Source organism: Macaca nemestrina, chromosome 17 (genome assembly GCF_043159975.1).
Source record: "Macaca nemestrina isolate mMacNem1 chromosome 17, mMacNem.hap1, whole genome shotgun sequence".
Taxonomy (NCBI): domain Eukaryota; kingdom Metazoa; phylum Chordata; class Mammalia; order Primates; family Cercopithecidae; genus Macaca; species Macaca nemestrina.
This window is the reverse complement of record NC_092141.1, coordinates 81744613-81763308: the sequence shown is the minus strand read 5'-3', so window position 1 is coordinate 81763308 and position 18696 is coordinate 81744613. Positions and strand designations below refer to the sequence as shown.

General features: G+C 42.9%; 1 protein-coding gene and 1 long non-coding RNA gene across 12 annotated transcripts in view; one reads left to right on the top strand and one right to left on the bottom strand.

Annotated features, from left to right (window-relative positions):
• LOC105469096 (solute carrier family 39 member 11) overlaps window positions 1-18696 on the top strand; it is a 565539-nt gene that overhangs the window by 348347 nt on the left and 198496 nt on the right. For all 11 annotated transcript variants that reach the window (XM_071083524.1, XM_071083523.1, XM_071083528.1 and 8 more), the window contains one exon: window positions 16007-16177. In XM_071083524.1, coding sequence (XP_070939625.1) covers window positions 16007-16177 — 171 coding nt within the window. The remainder of the gene's footprint in view (window positions 1-16006; window positions 16178-18696) is intronic.
• LOC139359682 (uncharacterized) overlaps window positions 2113-18696 on the bottom strand; it is a 32645-nt gene continuing 16061 nt past the window's right edge. Inside the window, exons 2-3 of the long non-coding RNA XR_011615988.1 lie at window positions 3395-3477; window positions 2113-2236 (exon numbers count right to left, since the gene is read on the bottom strand). This is a non-coding gene — a long non-coding RNA (uncharacterized lncRNA). The remainder of the gene's footprint in view (window positions 2237-3394; window positions 3478-18696) is intronic.

Genomic DNA, 18696 nt, shown 5'->3' with positions numbered 1-18696 from the left:
CTCTAGATTAATTCTCTGTGGATCATTGATCACCAAAAGATCTGAGTCTTAAAGGATCTTAAAAGTCCTGCTTTTATTAGTCTATATCCGGGATCAGCAAAGTATAATTTGCAGACCACATCTGGCTTGCTGCCTGATTTTGTGTTAATAAATAAAGTTTTATTGGAATACAGACATACCAACTCATTGACACATTGTTTGAGGCTGCTTTGGGTGACAATGGCAGAGTTGAGTAGTTGCAACAAAACTGACCCACAAAATCTAACGTATTTCCTATCTGGACCCTTACCAAGAGAGTTTGCCAACCCTTGATCTCTATGTTTGTAAAACAGGCCTTCGGGTAAATAAATATTGGTCGATCAATAAGATAGGATATTGTGGAGTGAGGTTCTTAGCCTTAAAGAACTTCATGAGCTCTTTAAAGATGTGCAAAATGTTCTGTGTGGGTGTGCCTGGACATTTTTTTTTCAGGAAAGAATATCCGTTGGTTTTCCTAATTCATTTCCAATGAATTACAGTATCCTGCTATGTGCCAGGCACTGTGTAGATACTGTAGCTGTGGTTGTGAGCAACACAGGCCCAGGTGCTTCTTCATGCAGTTTATGGACATGAGAGGTGGTGGGCCTAGCAGCAGATGATAGATAAATAATGTACTTGAAAATGGTAAAATATGATGGAAAATCAGGCTGCTTAAAGATAGCTTCCCACTTCATACCCATGTTCTTTCTGCTATATTATTTCAGCTGCTATATTATTTAAGTTGAGCTTGAAGAAATAATCAGAGACCACTCATGAAGATAACATTTATACCACAGATGTCTCAGAGTAGGATGCATTGGCCCTTTGAAGTTCAACTAACATTCTGCCCATTTTTTAAGTGGTGATTTATAATTCCTGTCCCGATCACTTTTATTATCCTAAGCACCAAAGCTTACTAGAGGCCTGGAACATAACTAGATGTGCCCGACTTTGAAGTAATTTGAACAATGCACACACCTGGTTTTTTTGGTCTTTTTTTTGAGACGGAGTTGCCCAGGCTGGGGTATAGTGGTGCAATCTCGGTTCACTGCAATCTCCACCTCCCAGGTTCAAATGATTCTCCTGCCTCAGCCTTCCAAGTAGCTGGGATTACAGGCATGCATTACCACACCTGGCCAATTTTTGCATTTTTGGTAGAGATGGAGTTTCGCCACGTTGGCCAGGCTGGTCTTGAACTCCTGACCTAGTGATCTGCCCGCCTAGGCCTCCCAAGGCTTACAAGTGTGAGCCACTATGCCCAACCACATCTTTTTTTCTAACAGAAAAACAAAAAACAAAACAAACAAAAACAAACCTTGAGTACATATTCTTAGTTCTCTGTTTGACTACTGAAATTCTACGCTTTGCCCATCTTGACCTCTAATAGGTAGAGGAAATGTGGTTGAGAACCACTGATACAGGAGAATATTTAATGATATGCAATATGTTCATGTTTTAATGCTATGGAAAATTATGCTTCAAAATTCAGCTGAAAAAATGTGTATGTGTATGGATGTATATGTGTTCATCTCTATGTGGGCATATTCAGTATAAATATAAAAATATTAAGGTTTTTTTTGAGATGGAGTTTTGCTCTTGTTGCAATGGCGTGATCTCAGCTTACTGCAACCTCTGCCTCCCAGGTTCAAGTGATTCTCCTGCCTCAGCCTCCCGAGTAGCTGGGATGGCAGGTGCCCGCCACCACACATGGCTCATTTTGTATTTTCAGTAGAGACAGGGTTTCACCATGTTGGTCAGGCTGGTGTCAAACTCCCGACCTCAGGTGATCCACCCGCCTTGGCCTCCCAAAGTGCTGGGATTACAGATATGAGCCACCGCACCTGGTCAAGATTAAGAATTTTTTTAAGGTTGTCACCTCTGGGTGATGAATGATTTTTAGTCCTTTATTGTGCTTATTTTCTAAATTTTCTCTAATGTATGGGAATTTCTGTATTAACAAAATATTTTAATAAACCTTAAGAGGAAATTTCGGGCACAGTGAGACACCAGTTCTTCTGGGCAAATGCATTTGCTCCTCATTTAGTGGACATTCTTATTCTGTGAGCAGTTGGAATGTGCTGTCCCTGAAGCTCATCTTGGGGAATTTCTTGGGCTGGAACAGAATTCTGGAAGCACTGGCACTGGAAATAGCTGTTCTCTCCAACTCACAGGGGATGAGTGGTCATTTAGGCGAGCTGAGTCAGAGGCTGTTGCTGCCCTGAAAAGGGAGAGTGCTTATGCTAGAAAGGGCCTTGAAGTCTAATTTGGCTCCTTTACGGATGGAAGCAGCTAAGACCTTTAGGGGTTGCAACCATTGCTAGGGGTTCACACAGAAAACTGGAGATAGAATTGGCCCATGGATTCTATGCAGTGGATTCCATTCATCTGGGTCTTTCTAAAGGCAGAGGAAGAGCTGGGGTAAATTTGATGGAGTCTAGAATACTGAAGGAATAAATGGCGAAGGACATGAATGAGGCTTCCCAAGGGTGGCCTTTCCCCTGCTCCTCCCTTCCTTCTCCCTTCCCTTTTCCTCCTCTGGCTGCTGAGCACCATATCCCGTGGCTGTGTTGGGGAATCTCTTCTCCCCACCTCGTGGGTCTTGGTAGAAGGCAGACCTGCCTTTCAGGATAGAAGTTGGATTTCAGGCTGGGTGTGGTGGCTCACACTTGTAATCTCAGCACTTTAGGAGGCCAAGGTGGGTGTATCATCTGAGGTCAGGAGTTTGAGACCAGCCTGGCCAACATGCCACAACCCCGTCTCTACTAAAAACACAAAAATTAGCCAGGCGTGGTGGTGCGCACCTGTCATCCCAGCTACTCAGGAGGCTAAGGCAGGAGAATCATTTGAACCCGGGAGGCAGAGGTTGCTGTGAGCCAAGATTACTGCACTCCAGCCTGGGTAACATAGTGAGACTGTCTCAAAAAACAAAACAAAAAACAAAACAAACAAAAACAAAACAAAACAAAATACACACCAAAAAAAACCCCCACCAAAGTTGGAATTCAGACATTCCCTTTCTTGGGTCCTCTTGCAGCTACAGGTGACCTTGGCTTGGCCAGTCAGAGTGACTTAATAACAGATGGGGCTGCCAGCAGAGGGCCAGCATTGTGTCAACAACCGAAGCTGAGGCATTTGATGTCCAGCACCAGGGACAGAGGCGCTGCCCCAAGGCTGTTGTCGTGGCATTTTGTCTGTATAGCAAGAAGTCCTGGTCTGCCTTGTCCCTGCCTGGGTTCTGGAATCTGCAGCTCCAAGAGGGCAAGTGCCCCTTGAGTTCCTCAGGACCCTTGTGATGAATGAGTAGCTGCTAAACTCGCCCAGGTAAAACCTCAGCCTTCCTGGCCTTCTTGTAATAAAGACAAGAAGCAAAACCTACATTTCCAGGCATGTGCTCGTCTTTCTCTTTTTCCGTTGTCCTCTGCAGTGATGATCCTGTGTTTGGCACCAGTTTTTTATATCCTGAAAAGCCAGAAAACCCAGACATCAAGAAATGTCTATGGAATTTTAGTGCGATTTAAGCCATTTTAGTTCCACATCTTCCCTTCACTTATGTGACCTTTGATGAAAGATTCTCATTTTTAGTGTAATTTACAGAACAGAATACTATTTGCAAATACTGGCAATGTGTATACTATCTCGATTGTAGCAACTAACAGTTTTCGTGGATATTGTCATGTTTTGATTTCTGGCCACCAACTCCTAGGACAAGAGAGGAAGTGGGAAATTATATAACTAGAGAGATGTGTTTGAGGCAGAGCCTTGGGGAAGATGCAAGAATTCCTTGGTTTGGGGGAATTTCTTTTTCTGTCACCTCCTCTGCTGTGGTTGCATTTGCTTGTCTATCCCACTTGTGATAGCCTATATTCTCTTTAAAAAAAAAAAAAAGAGAGAGAGAGAGAGAAAAGATTTTTATTTGATATAAGAAAATGGTTTCTATCAGGGCAATTCAATTCCTTTCCACCTTGTAGTCTTAACATTCCTTTGCTGTCCCCGTCCCCTCTGTATCTTTGAAACAGAAGCACATGTATCCTTCGGTGCCCAGGTATAAATAATATAACTAAGAATCAAGTGTATCCCTGTTCATTACCCTGAGACACCTGACAGTAATAGTTGGACTGAAGTCTATTTAGGTTCGGAGGAGGTACCTGGACTAACTTGTAGTTGGGCAGTCTGAAACATTGATGTTCAAAATGTTGTTTGTATTAGAATCATCATGGGTTGAGTGTGGATTGGGAAGGATATGGCTTGAACAATGCAGATTCCTGAGTCTGTCTCCAAAAGACTCTAGTAGCTTCAGGGTGGGTCCAGGAGTCAGCGTTTTGGGAGCTACCACTATGACATGACGCCAGGTGGTCTTCACCCAACACTTTGAGATGCAACAGTCAAGGCTGTTCGCCGTTATTCTTAGAACTGGAGAAGATGACGGAGCAGCAGTACCTCAAGGGCAAAGTGAGCCATGTGACAATTAAGTTAATATTATCAGTTGAACATGAGCCCTGAAGTAGGTACTATTCTCTTGTCCACCTCCTCCTTGACCTGGTAATTGACAACCATGTAAGTTGAGCAAGGGGCTACCTTGGGGAGTTTGGGAGTCCACTGCAAAGCTCTTGTAAGTATGGATGTTCTCCAAAATGTGCTTTCTCCAGTAAGCATGCTGGGACTTTTTTTTTTTTTTTTTTTTAAGTAAATGTCCTTTGCTGGTGGACCCTGCGGAAGCTATAATGGCCTCCCCCCCACGGGGCATTTGCACTGACCGTGCGAGTTCAGGGCAGGCTGAGAAGTGGAGAGGTGGCTCTGGAGCCCATGTGGGATTTGTTTTTAGACCAAAATTAATTAATCGGGAGTGAGCTCATGCTCATGAAATGGTAGTTTGTACCCTTATGAAGTAGAAGAGCTCACCTGGTAGGTGGACTTTTAATATTATTGGACATTTTGGCTCTGTCACCTGAGAGTAGAAATTATCTTAGATACTTGGAACAAGGAACACTGTAGTGGGTGGTCTGCTTAATGGATGAGATACCTTTAGCAAACAGTGAACCCAGTTTCTCTTCTGATGTGCATTTAATTTTCACCAATTATGCAGATCTATTTGTATCTGTGTTGTCACTAAGCAATTGCTTATTCATAAGCATCAGAGGTAAGACATAGATGACGTTCCATGCCTGGGAAAACATGTACTGACTACAATAGAGTCAACCTCCTTACACAGGCAGTGTTTGACCTTCTGGTAATCACGTGGCTTGTGATTATCAGCGTGATAAATGGAAATATCTATTATAGTTAAAAAGCATATAAATAAGTTTGTGATCATATCACCTAAACTTCAGATGCTTGTCTGCCTAAAGGTTAGGAACTAAACATTTTTTATATATATATATTTTATTTTTGAGAGGGAGTCTCGCTCTATCACCCAGGCTGGAGTGCAGTGGCATGATCTCGGCTCACTGCAACCTCTGCCTCTGGGGTTCAAGCGATTCTCCTGCCTCAGCCTCCCGAGAAGCTGGGACTCTAGGCGTGTGCCACCATGCCTAGCTAATTTTTTGTAGTTTTAGTAGAGACAGGGTTTCACCGTATTAGCCAGGATGGTCTCGATCTCCTGACCTTGTGATCCGCCTGCCTTGGCTCATAATAAATATTTTAGTTATCTTTCTATGAAGTTTTCTTGGTCTCCAGTGGAATCTTCTCCTGCCCTGTGCTGCACATGGCCCATGTCGTACATCCTGCATAGATTTTACATGGACATGAGTGTGTGGCTGCTGTCAGGGTAGAGTGCAGTCAGCTTGCCCAACTGCATAGAACTTGGGCCTTGAATTGGGTCTGTGGAGCAGGAAGTCCTGGTCTCCCTTGTCCCTGCCTAGGTTCCCAAGTGGGATCTGCATCTCCAAGAGATGAAGCACCCCTTGAGCCCCTCAGGGGCTCAGGTAGAGTCAATTCAAATGCAGGTTACCTTGCTAAATTTGAACTTCAAATAAACAATGAATATACCTTGTAGCATAAGTAGATCCCATGTGGGACATACTTACACTGAAACAATTTTGGTTTTACCTAAAATTTAAACATAACTGGGCATCCTGTCTTTACTTGCTAAATCTGGCAACCCTAGCAAGGAGCCTGTCCACAGTAGATGCTTTGTACTTGTGTGCCCTGATTACAAAACTCCTGTGTTGTTTACAAGAATTCCCGTGCTATGGGGGAAAGAAGAATAGAGAAGCTCTTGTACATCATCTTCTTTTGAAAAGAGTGATGTTTCTCATACTGAAAGGGGAAAAGCTAGGCTGAGGCAGGAGAATGGTGTAAACCCGGGAGACGGAGCTTGCAGTGAGCTGAGATCCGGCCACCGCACTCCAGCCTGGGCGACGGAGCGAGACTCCGTCTCAAAAAAAAAAAAAAACAAAAAAAACAAAAAAACAAAAAAAAAAACAAAGGGGAAAAGCTGGAAGCTATTCCCTTGGAAACCGGCACAAGGCAAGACTGCCCTCTCTCACCACTCCTATTCAGCATAGTAATGGAAGTCCTGGTCTGAGCAATCAGGCAAGAGAAAGAAATACAGGGCATCCAAATAGGAAGACAGGAAATCAAACTATTCCTGTTTGCAGATGGCATGATTCTATATCTAGAAAACTCTATAGTCTTGGCCTAAAAGCTTCTTTAGCTGATAAACAGCTTCAGCAAAGTGTCAGAATATGCAAAGTGTCAGTATACAAAATCACTGTACAAAAATCACTAGCATTTCTATATGCCAACAATAGCCAGCCAAGCCGAGAACCAAACGAGGACTGCAATACCATTTACAATTGACCCCAAAAGAATATAATACCTAGGAATACAGCTAACCAGGGAGGTGAAGGATCTCTACAAGGAGAATTACAAAACACTGCTCAAATCAGAGATGATACAAACAAATGGAAAAACATTCCATGCTTGTGGATAGGAAGAATGAATATTATTAAAATGCCCATACTGCCGCAAAGCAATTTATAGATTCAATGCTATTCCTATCAAACTACCAATGACATTCTTCACAGACTAGAAAAAAACTATTTTAAAATTCGTATGAAACCAAAAAGGAGCCCAAATAGCCAAGGCAATCCTAAGCAAAAAGAACAAAGCTGAAGACATCACATTACTCAACTTCAAACTATACTATAGGACTACAGTAACCAAAACAGCATGGTACTGGTATAAAAACAGACACATAGACTAATGGAACAGAATGGAAAGCCCAGATATAAGGCTGAACATCTACAACCATCTGATCTTCGACAAAGCTGACAAAAATAAGCAATTGGGAAAGGACTTCCTATTCAATAAATAGTGCTTACATAACTGGCTAGCCATATATATAGAAATTAAACTGGATCCCTTCCTTACATCATATACAAAAATCAACTCAAGAAGGATTCAAGACTTAAATCTAAAACCTAAAACTATAAAAAACCCTGGTAGACATCCTAGGAAATACCATTCTGGACCTAGGAACAGGGAAAGATTTCATGATAAAGATCCCAAAAGCAATTGCAACAAAAGCAAAAATTGACATATGGGATCTAGTTAAGCTTAAGAGCTTCTACACAGCAAAAGAAACTATCAACAGAGTAAACAGACAACCTACAGAATGGGAGAAAATTTTTGCAAACTATGCATTTGACAGGTATAATATCCACCATCTATAAGGAACTTAAACACATTACAGGAAAGAAACAACCCCATTAAAGAGTGAGCAGAGAACATGGACACTTTTCAAAAGAAGACATAGATGTGGCCAACAAGCATATGAAAAAAAATACCAACACCACTGATCATTAGAGACATGCAAATCAAAACCACAATGAGATACCATCTCACACCAGTCAGAATGGCTATTATTAAAAAGTCAAAGAATAACAGATGCTGATGAGGTTGCAGAAAAAAGGAATATATACACTGTTGGTGGAAGTGTAAATTAGTTCAACCATCATGGAAAGCAGTGTGGCAGTTCCTCAAAGTGCTAAAAACAGAACTACCATTCAACCCAGCAATCCCGTTACTGGGTTTATACACAAAGGAATAGAAAGCATTCCACCGTAAAGACACATGCACATCAACGTTCATTGCAGCACTATTCACAATAGCAAAGACATGGAATCAACCTAAATGCCCATCAGTGACAGGTTGGATAAAGAAAATGTGGTACTTATAAACCATGGAATACTATGCAGCCATAAAAAAAGAATGAGATCATGTCTTTTGTGGGAACACAGATGGAGTTCGAGGCTATTATCCTTAGCAAACTAACACAGGAACAGAAAACCAAATGCCAGTTGTTCTCACTTACAAGTGGAAGTTAGATGATGAGAACTTGTGGACACAAAGAAGGGAACAACAAACACTGGGGCTTGCTTGAGGGTGGAGGGTGGGAGGAGGGAGAGGATCAGAGAAAGTAACTATTGGGTACTAGGCTTAGTACCTAGGTGACAAAATAATCTGTACAACAAACCCCCGTGACATTAGTTCACCTATAGAACAAACCTGCACATGTAGCCCTGAACCTAAAATAAAAGTTGTTATTTTGTTTTTTTTTTTTTTTTTAAAAAAAAAAAACGAATGTGGTGTCTCACGCCTGTAATCCCAGCACTTTGGGAGGCCGAGGCAGGTGGATCACCTGAGGTCAGGAGTCCGAGACCAGCCTGGCCAACATGGTGAAACCCCATCTCTACTAAAAATACAAAAATTAGTCGGGTGTGGTGGTGCGTGTCTGTAGTCCCAGCTACTCTGGAGGCCGAAGCAGGAGAATTGCTTGAACCTGGGAGGCAGAGGTTACGGTGAACTAAGATTGCGCCACTGCATTCCAGCCTGGGTGACAGAGTGAGAATCTATCTTTAAAAAAAAAAAAGTTTTAATATTGAAAGAGACAATTACCTGAGAAAATTAGCTTTTAGGACCATACTATATAGTTCCTTAAGAAAAGCAGGTAAGATATATATATATTTTTTAAAGGCCTTATAACGTCTTGAGGAATCTCAAAAAGGAATTTTAAAATTTGAGGCTAAAACTCCAACTTGGTCAAGTGGATACGTCTGTCTGATGTATTAATACCTGTTACTCTCAGCTAGGTCTTACTGACAAACCTAAATGGATCACAGGAAAATACCGGTGTCTGTAAAGAATTAGCTAATCATATTACTGTTATTTAAAGAGGCCTCAATGGGACAGTGGGCATCTTACAAAAGAGGAAAGAAATATGCCTGAAACTCTGAAAAATGTTCCACCTCACTTGTTGTAGTCAAAGAAATACACATTAAGCGAAATGTCATTTCCCCCATAAATAAATACATTTATTTCAAAATGAGAAATACCAGGGCTAAGAAGTGGCATAATGGAAATTGCACACTGTTCGTGGGTAAGTGACACAGCCTTCCTAGAGATTTATTAGGTAATTGTATCATGGCCCTTTGATCAGCAGTTGAACTTCTGGGAACTTTGTCCAAATTCTAATTGTTTGTATAATTAAAAGTTTTACAATGATATTTATAAGAAAAAGAGTCTAGAAATAGCTTAAAAGTCCAATGATGTGAGAATGTAAATAATAATTTGTGTTACCTGAAACTATACTGATTCTTTGGGAAACAAGAAGGCAGGGACAATATAAGTTGATCCCCTTCTGTTCTGCTTTTGATTGGCCTTTGGTTTTTTTTGTGTATACATGTTACTTAGTGAATATATGTTGCTGGCCACTCTTCATTTTGTTTTGTAACAGGGGTTTAGAAAGAGTTTTTCCAGGGATTTGATGCTTTCTGCACTTAACAAATGACGATTTGCCATTTGTGCTGATCCAGCCAAATCATCTCCAATGATATCGTGGGAATGTTGTGAAAGCTCTCTCTTGGCGAGTGCTCTGTTAATTAGCATTGCCGTATTCATCGGAGGCCTGCGATTCCATCACTGGGTCCATTAGATTTAGCCGGTTACACCATCTCAGGGACCATGTACATTCTGTGTTGCTGGTGTGATTGGGCCCATGGGCTATGAAAACGGAGGTTAACTTGGCATTTATCTAGCAAGATGTTCTCAGTCTGAGGTTCTTGAATCCATAAGGACCCAACAATTATTTCAAAATGGTCTGTGTAGTTTTTGCTGGATTGTAACCTTCGCTGTACTCTCAAAGGTGGTTGCTGATCCAAGATGGTTTGGGGTCATTCACTAGAGGACTTCAGAGATTTCTGCTCTGCAGGGAGGAAGCCAGACCTCGAAGGGCAGAGGCTTACCTGGGCAGCAGGGTTTGCTCATGGCCCCTGGGCTTGTGCCTGTAAGACCTGTGTCGGCTTTTCTCCATCCTATGGTGTTTTGTGACCATAATCATGTCCTCTGTTTTGGGGAAGAGGAAATCAGGGAAGCGGATGCATCAGAAAATGTCACCTGGTGATTCTGTGGGAAAAGTGAGCCTGGGACTTTTCTGTCTGTTTCATTGTCATCCTCACCCTTACATGTAGCACTGTGGTTCCTTTCCAGGAAAGATGGAGTGGGAAGGATGAGAGGCTGAGCCCCGGCAGTGGGTCCTTTCTTTGTGTGAATTCTTAGATGCTTAATTACAAATTAAAAAATAAAATTGTAATGATGGGCAACTTTTTTTCCTAACAACAAAGAATCTTTTCATTCTCCTTCCCAAAAGAAGTATAAGCCCATGCTGCGGGTTTAGCATGGGTAAATATTTTCTGCTTGCAGCTACTTTATGCTTAGAAATAGTTGGTCTAATGGGTTAAGAAATACTACTATTGGCTGGGCGTGGTGGCTCAAGCCTGTAATCCCAGCACTTTGGGAGGCTGAGACGGGCGATCACGAGGTCAGGAGATCGAGACCATCCTGGCTAACACGGTGAAACCCCGTCTCTACTAAAAAATACAAAAAACTAGCTGGGCGAGGTGGCGGGCGCCTGTAGTCCCAGCTACACGGGAGGCTGAGGCAGGAGAATGGTGTAAACCTGGGAGGCGGAGCTTGCAGTGAGCTGAGATCCGGCCACTGCACTCCAGCCCGGGCGACAGAGCAAGACTCCGTCTCAAAAAAAAAAAAAAAAAAAAAGAAATACTACTCTTACAAAATGTTTCAGGTTTGTCTGCAAGTAAGAATGATTATAGATACGAGATTTCCTCTGAGTCTTTCCCCACTCTGGTCACAGGCAATGAGAGCTCACCAGACTCTTTCTCACTGCAGCAACTGCTCCCACTACCTTTTTTGGTAAGCCATGAGCAGTTCAGCCTTTGCTCCTCCCACCCCCTTCATCCCCAGTCAACCATGAGGCCCTAGTTAAAAGAGGGGCTTCTGGAGGCCAAGATGCTGAGTCAACTCCTGAGTCCACTGCAGACTGGCTGTGTGACCTGGGACCAGTTACTCTGCCTCTCTGTTCTTCAGTTTACTCATTCGTTAAAGGGGATTAATCTCTATTTCATGGGGCTTTTGTAAGGATTGAGGACTCATTGAAGATAAGTTCCCAATATTACCTGTGAACCAGTGTCTCTGATGTTGTTTTGCTTCTGCGTTTGACATTGGCTATTTCATCCCTAAATGAAATAGTCCCCCTTCTATTCCTCCTTCCCAAATCCCACTTCAAAAGTGCCCAAACCTTTCCCATTTCAAGAAACCTCACGAGGTTCTTGTCACTCTGGCACACCCTCACATCCCACAGTGTGCTTGGCAATTGCCTCCGCTAACGGATCATCCTTTTCCCACGCGCTAGCATTTTACTTGATGGGTGTGATGGTTGAACTAGCCTTACCAGGAGAGGCAAGAAAATTCATTGCTCGTGACGCATCATACTCTGTAATGATTTATTTGGACTAATCTTCCTTGTTGCAGACTCATTAGTGGCTGTCACCAAATGGTGGCTTATTTAACTTTCACAAGGACGTGAGGCATTTACACCCTCCTGTTTCCTACTAGGGAAGGCATTGACGTCAGTTTTCACACACTGGAAGCCCGGGGCCAGGCGTGCGTTTTAATTTTGAGGAAGAACTCTTTATGCTCCTGATGTTCCTATGAAACACAAGCATAGCGCTAGAATTTGCTCGTGGTGCCTTTGAGGTCTGTTGTTCTCTGTGTAGCATCTGGAGGAGATTGAGAGTAGGATCCTTTTGTGACATTGACAAAAACAAGTGCAACCGTTGGTGATTGTTACAGTGTGTGTTTTGCCCCTTAGATTGGAGGGAATTTATGTGTGTCTTCCCTGTCTACCCTCTCTTAAATTATAAAATCCCCAAGGGGCCAGGTGCAGTGGCTCATGCCTGTAATCCTAGCACTTTCGGAAGCCAAGGCAGGTGGATCGCTTGAGTCCAGGAATTTGAGACCAGAATGGTCAATGTGGCAAAACCCCATCTCTACTGAAAAAAAAAAAAATACAGAAGGCTGGGCGCTGTGGCTCATGCCTGTAATCCCAGCACTTTGGGAGGCTGACACGGGTGAATCACGAGGTCAGGAGATCGAGACCATGATGAAATCCCGTCTCTACTAAAAATGCAAAAAATTATCCGGGCGGGGTGGCGGGCACCTGTAGTCCCAGCTACTTGGGAGGCTGAGGCAGGAGAATGGCGGAACCTGGGAGGCGGAGCTTGCAGTGAGCCGAGATCGCACCACTGTGCTCCAGCGTGGGCGACAGAGCCAGACTCTGTCTCAAAAAAAAAAAAAAAAAAAAAAAAATACAGAGGTTAGCTGGGCATGGTGGCGTGCACCTGTAGTTCTAGCTACTCAGGAGGCCAAGGTGGGAGGATTGCTTGAGCCTGGGAGGTGGAGGCTGAAGTAAGCTGAGATTGTACCACTGCACTCCAGCCTGGGCAACAGAGTGAGACCCTGCTCAATCAGTCAATCAATCAATCAAAAGTCTCCAAGAGAAGAGATTTTTCTTTTGGCCTCTATCAACTCTCACTGGAGAGCATCTAGCGCAGGCCTGTGTGTTCAGACCAGACACAGGAAATCAGGAATCTTTGCTGACTGACCTAGGAGAAAGCTGAGGACCCTCCACCATGACCCAGGTTAGTTCATGGACAGCTCTCGGGGACTGCTTTGCTCATGTCTTTAGTGTCTGTGAGCTTGAAATCCCAGATGTTTAGTTCAATTTCTCGACCAGCATGTGCAGCCTGAGTCATCTACATATTGTCTACTCGAAATGTATGAACACCCCTCCCCGCTTGTGTGCACCATTTGGGATCAGCAACCGCCTTTGAAAGTACAGCGAAAGTTACAATCCAGCAAAAAATACACACTTTTGAAATAATTGTTGGGTCTTTATGGATTCAAGAACCTCAGACTGAGAACGTCTTACTAGATAAATGCATACATACACAAAGGAGATCTAATATCTCAGGATGTCACTGAGTAGCAGTTGTATGCACCCACACGCACATACACATACACACATGCACACACACACATACATGCATACACATGTGGATACCACACAATGAGTGTGGAGCTTCGCCTCGTGTAAACACTGTCTGGGAGGAGTTGCTATCCAATTGAGACAGCTGAATTCTCCACAGGCTGGTGTTGTGAGTCAGGGCTACTGACCAATGGAGGACTGGCATCCTTTCATTGTGGAGGATCAAAGACCTCCCTTCTCCTAATGGAACTGAGATCCAGCTGTTAATAAGAGAGAAATGATTGGGAGCTGGGGAGGAGTGCGTCTACTTGCCTTGTACTTTCTTACTTTCCAATCTGTACTTGTATGATTTGAGTAAATAAATACAAAATGATTTTCTTTTTTTCTTTTCTTTTTTTGTTGAGTCGGAGTCTTGCTCTGTTGCCCAGGCTGGAGTCCAGTGGCCCGATCTCGGCTCGCTGCAAGCTCCGCCTGCCAGGTTCACACTACTCAGCTGTCGGAGTAGCTGGGACTACAGGCACCCACCACCACGCCCGGCTAATTTTTTGTATTTTTAGTAGAGACGGGGTTTCGCTGTGTTAGCCAGGATGGCCTCGATCTCCTGACCTTGTGATCTGCCCGCCTCGGCCTCCCAAAGTGCTGGGATTACAGGTGTGAGCCAGTGCGCCCGGCCACAAAATGATTTTCAAAAGAAGTTTTTTCTTTTAATGTTTTTTAAATTTATTTAAGCATTAAAGGCTTCATGAATTAGGCAGCATTCAAAACTAGAAGACATTCAGAGAGCTCTGCCTTTTTTGAAGTTCAAGCAGGAAATAAAGTATAGAAATAGCTTAATTGGTTACAGTTAGGCATTTACCTTATTTGGACATAGTCTAATCAGTTGGCTGCCTGTGGTTGGCTGAAGTTTGGCTACCTGTGATTGGTTGAAGCTCGGCTGCTTGTGATTGGCTGAGATCTAGCTTTCCTATTACAAAAAATATATACTCCTAATGAGATTTTCATTTGTATACATACTAAGTTAGGCTGTAGTTCACTATGAAGCAACTCAAAGTACAGCCTCAGACCAATAGTCTCCTGCTTATTTAATTTAACAGACGTGTGAGTTATGTTTGCTGGGTTATTTTCTCTCCCAATAGAGGGACCCTTCTTTCTCTCTGTGCCATCGCATGTTTAAGATTCACTCAAGACCCATTTCCTCTAGAAAGTCTTCCCCACAAATCCATCCCATGCTGTGAACTGAAGGCTGGATGCTCTCTCCCACTCTTGTCCTCGCAATTTCAGATCCACGCAATTTGCCTCTATTATGAATAAACAAATAGCCCAGGGGACCATGGATATTTAGGACAAGCTGGTTGTAAGAATGACATTCTTCCAATATAAGCCAATTTGTAAAGGCATTTTTAAAAGGAAGGTTTGCTCAGGAAACCCAAGGGCTGGGTGCTATGGGTGGCCTATGAATGTCTATGGCACGTGGGCTGCAGTTCTGCCCTTCTCTCTCCTTCCCTCGGGCTGCCTGGTTTCCCATCTCTGCTTGTTGATGTATATCTGATTCTTTCTGATTGTCTCTCCAGCCGCTTCCCTCATTCCGCTGTGGCAGAGCTGCTCGCACATCATGTGATTTTTCAGATTCAGCTTGCACGTTGGAGTCGCCAAGTCTCCCTGGGGAGGGATTCTGATTGGCTGAACCAGGCATCTGAATTGGTTCCTATAAATCAGTATGACCAGGAGAGCAGGGTCACATATTATGTAATTCTGCAGGGCCATGGGAGAGGGAACATGATAGTAACAATAACCATCGATACAATCAGTACTTAGTACATTCTAAGCACTTTCAGACATTGTTACATTTAATCCTCACAAAACCCTTATGACATAGGTAATACTATTATTCTAGTTTTACGAATCAGGAAGCCACAGCACAGGGAGGTGAAATAACTTGTTTGGCGCTACACAGCTGACCAGTGGCTGAGTCAGGAAGGGAAGCAGGCAGCATGGTTCTGGAATCTGTGTTTCTAATCATGACTCAACATTGCTTGTCTTAAACAGGCATTGCTAGGATACCACATCTTCATCTTTTTTATACTTCTTGGTACCTATGCATTGGGCGCTCAATGCCTATTCAGTGATTTTTTTTTTTTTTCTTTTTCTTTTTCCTTTTTGAAACAGGGTCTTACTCTGTCACCCAGGCTGGGGTGCAATGGTGCGATCACAACTCGCTGCAGCCTCAATTTTCGGGGCTCAAGCCATCCTCCCATCTCAGCCTCCCAAGTAGCTGGGACTACAGGTGCATACCACCATGCCCAGCTAATTCTTTATTTTTATTTTTTGTAGAGATGGGATCACGCCATGTTGCCCAGGCTGGTCTCGAACTCCTGGGCTCAAGCCATCTGCCTGCCTCAGCCTCCTAAAGTGTTGGGATTTCAGGAGTGAGCCACCATACTCGGCCTAGTCAACGAATTGTTCGCTGAATGAATGGATGCCTGAGTGAATGAGAGACCACACAGAACCTTGCATAGTCTACAGGAAGTTCGGGGGTAGAAGCTTCTTCCTGCTGTAGCTTGCTGGAGAGTTAATGTGCCCATGTTCAAAGCGCTCTCTTTCCCCATCTCTCTTTCTCTTTTTTTTTTTTTTTTTTTTGCTCAGACAAGAGTGAAAATGGTGAGGCGTATCAGAGAAAGAAAGCGGCAGCCACTGGCCTTCCAGAGGGTCCTGCTGTCCCCGTGCCTTCTCGAGGGAACCTGGCACAGCCCAGTGGCAGCAGCTGGAGGAGGATCGCGCTGCTCATCTTGGCCATCACTATACACAACGTTCCAGGTGAGGTCTTGTCCGTGAGCGCGCCAGCCACTGCCTGAAGGTAAAGTCATTTGTCAGCACAATTGTCTGGCTGGAAAAGGGGAATGGGCAGTTGTGACGTGGGTCCTTCTTGGAGGGGAGTGAAGGTGGCAGTACAAATCCTTCTTGACTTTATTTTTTGATCATCAGAGCTTGATCATCATATGTGAAAACTTCCCATTCCAGTTCATTTAAACAACTTTTACTTCCTTTTTTTGACATACGAGTTACCAGGTTATTTGGAGCATAAATTCATAACTGTTACATGATTGCTGTGGAGGGTGTCTTTTATAAATACTGGATATCTCTGGTTCTGCTTAATGCTATTTGAAAATATAGTTGACCTTTGAACAACACAGATCTGAACTACGTGAGTTCACTTACACTCAGATTTTCTTCCACCTCTGCCCCCCTGAGAGAGGAACACCAACCTCTCCTCTTTCTCCTCTTCCTCAGCCGACTCAGTGTGAAGATGAGGAGGATGAGACCTTTATGATGACTCCCTTCCACTTAATGAATAGTAAATATATGTTATCTTTCTTGTGAATTCCTTAATAACATTTTTTTCTTGAGATTGCTATATTGTAAGAGTACAGTTTATAATACATATAACATACAAAATATGTATTAATTGACAATGTTATTGGTAAGACTTCTGGTCAACAGCAGGTTATTCATAGTTAAGTTCTGGGGAAGCCAAAAACTCTATGCAGATTTTCTGCTGCACAGGAAATCAGCATTCCTGACGTCTGCATTGTTCAAGGGTGAACTCTATTGAGTTCCGTATAATTTGGCAGTGATAATTGCCTTACCTGCCTTCTTTATGTAGGCATCTTTCTGCAATGTTCTTACCAATCCTTTCCTATTTAGCATTTTAGAGTAATTTCTTTTATGTCTTTTTTTTTTTTTTTTTAAAGACAGAGTCTTGCTCTGTCCCCCAGGCTGGAGTGCAGTGGAGCAATCTTGGCTCACTGCAACCTCTGCCTCTTGGGTTCAAGCGATTCTCCTGCCCCAGCCTCTCGAGTAGCTGGGATTACAGGTGTACACCACCATGCCCGGCTAATTTTTTGTATTTTTAGTAGAGATGGGGCTTCACCATGCTGGCCAGGCTGGTCTTGAACTCCTGACCTCAGGTCATCCACCTGCCTCGGCCCTGCAAAGTGCTGGGACTACAGGCGTGAGCTACCACGCTGGCCTGTTTTATGTCTTTAGATGTATTTTAATTGGAAACAAAGGACATATTAATGCCTTATTTCAGAAATAATGAATGCTTCTTTTAGAGCAACTAGAAAACATGATTAAGCATAGGAAATGATAGATATTTTTAAAAATAAATAAATTGAGGGAACCTGAGCAATTTGAGATGCATTTTGAAATTCCAACTCTCTCACTTCCTAACGAGGTTATCTTGACAAATTGCTTGAACTCCCTGAACCTTGGTGTTCTCATCTAAGAAATGGGGATAATGCCACAAGTGGCTTATTCTGAGAATTAAATGAGATGCTAAATGTACACACAACTTTCAGTACAGTGCTTGGGACATATGAGCACTTGAAAAATGGGAGCCATTGTTGGCATCAGTGGTACTCCTGCTGCCTCTTCAGCCATGATTTCCTTGATCTCGAGATCTTAAACATGCCGATTCACCTTTTGTTGTTTGGGAACTCAAGCTTGAGCAATAATCTTCCCCAGGGAACATCCTTGGGTGGTACATTTTCTGAGTCCTTGCAGAGTTCATGGTGTCAATCTGTTATTCTAATACACAAGCAAGAACTTGGCTGGGCAGACATTTTCTAGTCATGACATTTTTTCTCTTCAAACCTTCTGCAGATGTTGACCCATTGTCTTCTGGCTTTAGTATTGCAGAAGCAAAAAGCACGGCCACACTGAGTCTATTCCTCTGTATAACTTGATGTTGTTTTGCTTGCACAATGAAGACTCTTTTTTTGGTCATCTTTAAAGAGTGAAAATTCTAATATATATTATATATTCTAGTATATATTAAATCTGCCTAAAGCACTATGTGTTTAAGTACTTTTTAAGCTCAGATATTTCTCTAGATAAGAAGCACATTCCTCTGTTATTTCTATTGTAACCTTAGGCATTTGTACCATATGATCATAGGAAGGCCCGTTTTCCCAATATTTTCATCAGTATATGTGTCTCCCTCATTCCCCTCTTGACCCTTGTCTTTTAGTGATGAACAAACTTTTTTTAGTTAGTTTTCCAATTTTTATTATTTATTATTTATTTATTTATTTATTTTTTAATGAGACAGAGCCTCGCTCTGTTGCCCAGGCTGGAGTGCAGTGGTGCGATCTCAGCTCACTATAATCTCCGCTTCCCAGTTCAAGCGATTCTCCTGTCCCGGCCTCCCAAGTAGCTGGGATTAAAGATGTGTGCCATCATGCCCAGCTAATTTTTGTATTTTTCGAAGAGATGGGGTTTCACCATGTTGGCCAGGCTGGTCTTGAACTCCCGGCCTCAAGTGATTAGCCCAC